Raw genomic sequence first — 3,018 nt, 5'->3', positions numbered from 1 at the left:
CCACCAGGCAGTGAGCGTGAGCAGGGCACGAAAAACGAATAAGGAACAAATTTCTTTGCGCTACCATAGAAAAGAAATTGCGCGTTAGGCTGTTTTTGTACTTTTCGGAATTCGTGACACCCTGATCTAGCCCCTCATGGGAGGGCTTTTAATTAAAGCAACTTTTTAGAATTTAAATGGATTTCAGTTGTTTCCAACTTGCCAGCAACAACAAAAACGCAGTGCATTTGCACAGCAAAAAAAAACTAAGACCTAAAAGCGACAGTTTCGGTATCCAGTATCCACCTCTATTGCCGGGGAGGGGGTGAATGCGCTTGCAGGTACAGGGAACATGACTGGATAGCAACTCTCCGTTTAGGTGCTAATGAAATAGTCGTGGAAGTCGTAAAACCACATACATGTGGTAGTACAAGACACGCGATGATCTGTTTGGGATTCTAACAAGGCATCGTACGTGTTATTGTAGTTGTCGTCCTTCGGTTATTCCACTTTCTCGTGTCTTGCTCTCCTCAGGGTGGGTCTTAATGCTGAAAATATAACCGAGATGTTTGGTAGTATAAACTCTCATTGACATTTACATTTTATGCTGTTGTACTGTTGCTGTTGTAGTCCTGGGAGCTTCTCCAGTGTTTAGTACTCGAAGAGTAGGCATATCGGTTACCCCCATACCCTCGTAGTTGCCTTCGTCGACCTTAGCTAGATCCAGGGGGCAGGGACAGATTGGGGAACGAAAAGTCCGCTGGCGCGGTCTCGCAGCCAGCTCCCTGAGCCGAGCACACCTGACAGACCTGAGAGTACAGCGAGCGGCTGCAGCCAAACTGGGCGTGGGCACAAGTCGCACTGTTCTGGTAGCACTTGGGATTCGCGGCGGTCAGACTCTCCACCGACGGCAACGGCGTCATGTTGGTACTCGTGCCATTGCCGGCCAGCTGGTTGTACACGGCTACCATTTGCGCGGCACGGTTGGCATTGGCGGCCTGGTCGCCAGGATTCTTCCAGAAGTCGATGCATTGCTCTACCTCAAAGCCATTACCAGTGTTCTTCGCCTTAAACTCAATGCCACCGCTCTCACAGAACTGCTGGTAGTTACTGTGGCCCATCTTAGTGATGCCAACCAGGTCGTCGATGTTCAGGTAGCCCAGAATCTTGTAGCTGTACGTGCACGTCTCGCCATCGGGCTGGACTCCCATGGGGCACAGGCCACCGTTGTATTGCGCCCTGCACTCGGCCGTCTTCTCCGCACGGTATTTCTGAGCGCACGAGTTCGGGAACGAGCACCAGTAGTTGTCCGGGTACGGAGCACGCGGATCCGAGCCCTGCGGGTTGCAACCAACGTTCGGGCCAATATCCATGGTACCGTCCAGCCCGTAGTAAACTTTGCAGCTCTTCGGCAGGTCAGCGCCTGCATTCGTGCATTTGGCGCCGTCCATGGCCACGAAGTCACCGTACTCCGGGGGCGTGTGGTTTTCGTAATACTTGATGCTATAGGTCGGTTGGACGATGGTCATTTCGTAGAACACGACGTACTGCATGTTATTTTTGCGTTGGCACTTGACCGACTGCTCGTTCACGTTAATGCCTTCAGCCTGCACATACATCAGAGCTCCTTCCACAGACGCCATATTGACTGTGTCGAGGTTGTTAACGTAGGCAGCTTCCGTGGTGTCACCGTACTTGGACAGCCACAGGTTGACCTCCGGGTGCCACACAGGCGGGTCTCCTTGAACACGGGCCTGGATGATCTTGACGGGGGTCATGTGCCAGTCGTTATTGCTGTCGGCAGAAGCGGTAGCACCGAGAAGAGCGCAAAGCAGACCGAATTGACGCCACATTATGGAGCTGGGAAGTCTTCCTGGGCGAGAAGTGTCCGTGACCAAGTAAAAACTGGAATGGGAGGTATGTAAGCTCATGCCTCGGTCCAAGACGGGTTTGTCTGTTCGTGTTGGCTTCAAAACATACCGGACGTTCGCTGCCAAATGGCAATGCCTGGACGAGCGTCGACTGGTCTTGACGGTCCTATCCACAAAAATGCGGTTGGATAGCAAAAATGCGGTTGGATAGGTCTGGTCGAGATTTCAGCGTGGCAATGTCTGATCCAGAGCTGAATAAGATTGTGCTCGAAGTATCTCGTAAGTATTAATTAATAAATAATACTTGACACACAGCATGGGGTTGCTGTTATACTAGAATTAATTAATTTTACACGCATGGGGTGCAGTCGCCGACACCGAGTCCAGGGCGATTTACCGCTAGTAAGTTAAGAATTGAGCACTCCATTATTCTCTGTTTATTTTGCGGCGCAAACGGCGTCTTCAACCAACGAAGCGGATAGTGCAGGGTTTCCGTGTCGTCGCATGCAGGATGGTGCCCCTTTGTCACAGACAGCAACGTGCCTTCGCACAAAAGTGAGCTTGACACCATGCAACCTTGCGAACCAGCGTGCGAACTGCAGTTTGGAGCTCTGAAGGTGAGGAGACTGATCCCAAATGTCGTATTCCGGATATCCATGGATACCCAGTACGTTCACGAACGGCGAATCGGATTGACATTCCTCAAAGCGAAAAACAAACGAGGCGAGACTTGGCCAGCTTCGGAGCCGTATTGCCAGCCTTCGATCATGGATGGCACAGATGTGTGGGACATCTTGCTGGCAAAAAAACTTACTTTTTCCTTAAAAAAAAAAAATTGGACAAGCATAAAAGCTTAAATGAATTATGAATATCTAAAAATGTTACAGATTCTGTCAAGATTGCTAACAAAATGTAAGGCATAACAACTCGGACCGAGTGGTGCACCTCCATGGAAATCGCGTGTGCTCCGTGTCAACCTCGTATTGGTTTCAAGACGGAAAACGAACGATGACTCACGGATACTGCTTCGTTCTGCGTGGTACGGTTGGTGGCATAGTGGTAGTCACTGGCACTGGACGGCCTCCCGAGGTCCTCTGGAGGCCAGTGTAGATCCTCTGGCAGAGAGGATCCTGAGTCCAAAATCTGGGCTCAAGATCGAGCTCACTTC

At 50.7% G+C, this 3,018-nt stretch overlaps 2 protein-coding genes across 2 annotated transcripts; both read right to left on the bottom strand.

Annotated features, from left to right (window-relative positions):
- Positions 1-547: 547 nt before the first annotated feature.
- PPTG_07984 (hypothetical protein) lies at positions 548-1,832 on the bottom strand (the record flags this gene model as incomplete). The annotated part of the gene is made up of 1 exon (XM_008902354.1): positions 548-1,832. One exon carries the CDS (start codon positions 1,830-1,832, stop codon positions 693-695), a length of 1,140 nt encoding a protein of 379 aa, XP_008900602.1. The 3' UTR covers positions 548-692.
- A 280-nt stretch (positions 1,833-2,112) lies between these two features.
- On the bottom strand, positions 2,113-2,531 carry PPTG_22239 (hypothetical protein). The gene has a single exon (XM_008902410.1). The coding sequence runs from the start codon at positions 2,506-2,508 to the stop codon at positions 2,200-2,202; it is 309 nt and encodes a 102-aa protein (XP_008900658.1). The 5' UTR covers positions 2,509-2,531; the 3' UTR covers positions 2,113-2,199.
- Between the last annotated feature and the right edge of the window lie 487 nt (positions 2,532-3,018).

This window comes from Phytophthora parasitica (assembly GCF_000247585.1).
Source record: "Phytophthora parasitica INRA-310 unplaced genomic scaffold supercont2.13, whole genome shotgun sequence".
NCBI classification, from domain to species: Eukaryota; Oomycota; class Peronosporomycetes; order Peronosporales; family Peronosporaceae; genus Phytophthora; species Phytophthora nicotianae.
The sequence above is the reverse complement of the archived record's forward strand: the minus strand, read 5'-3'. Positions and strand labels throughout refer to the sequence as shown.

Excerpts from the sequence above, each read along its gene's own strand:
- PPTG_22239 (XM_008902410.1), bottom strand. The coding sequence starts at position 2,508 with ATGGATATCCGGAATACGACATTTGGGATCAGTCTCCTCACCTTCAGA.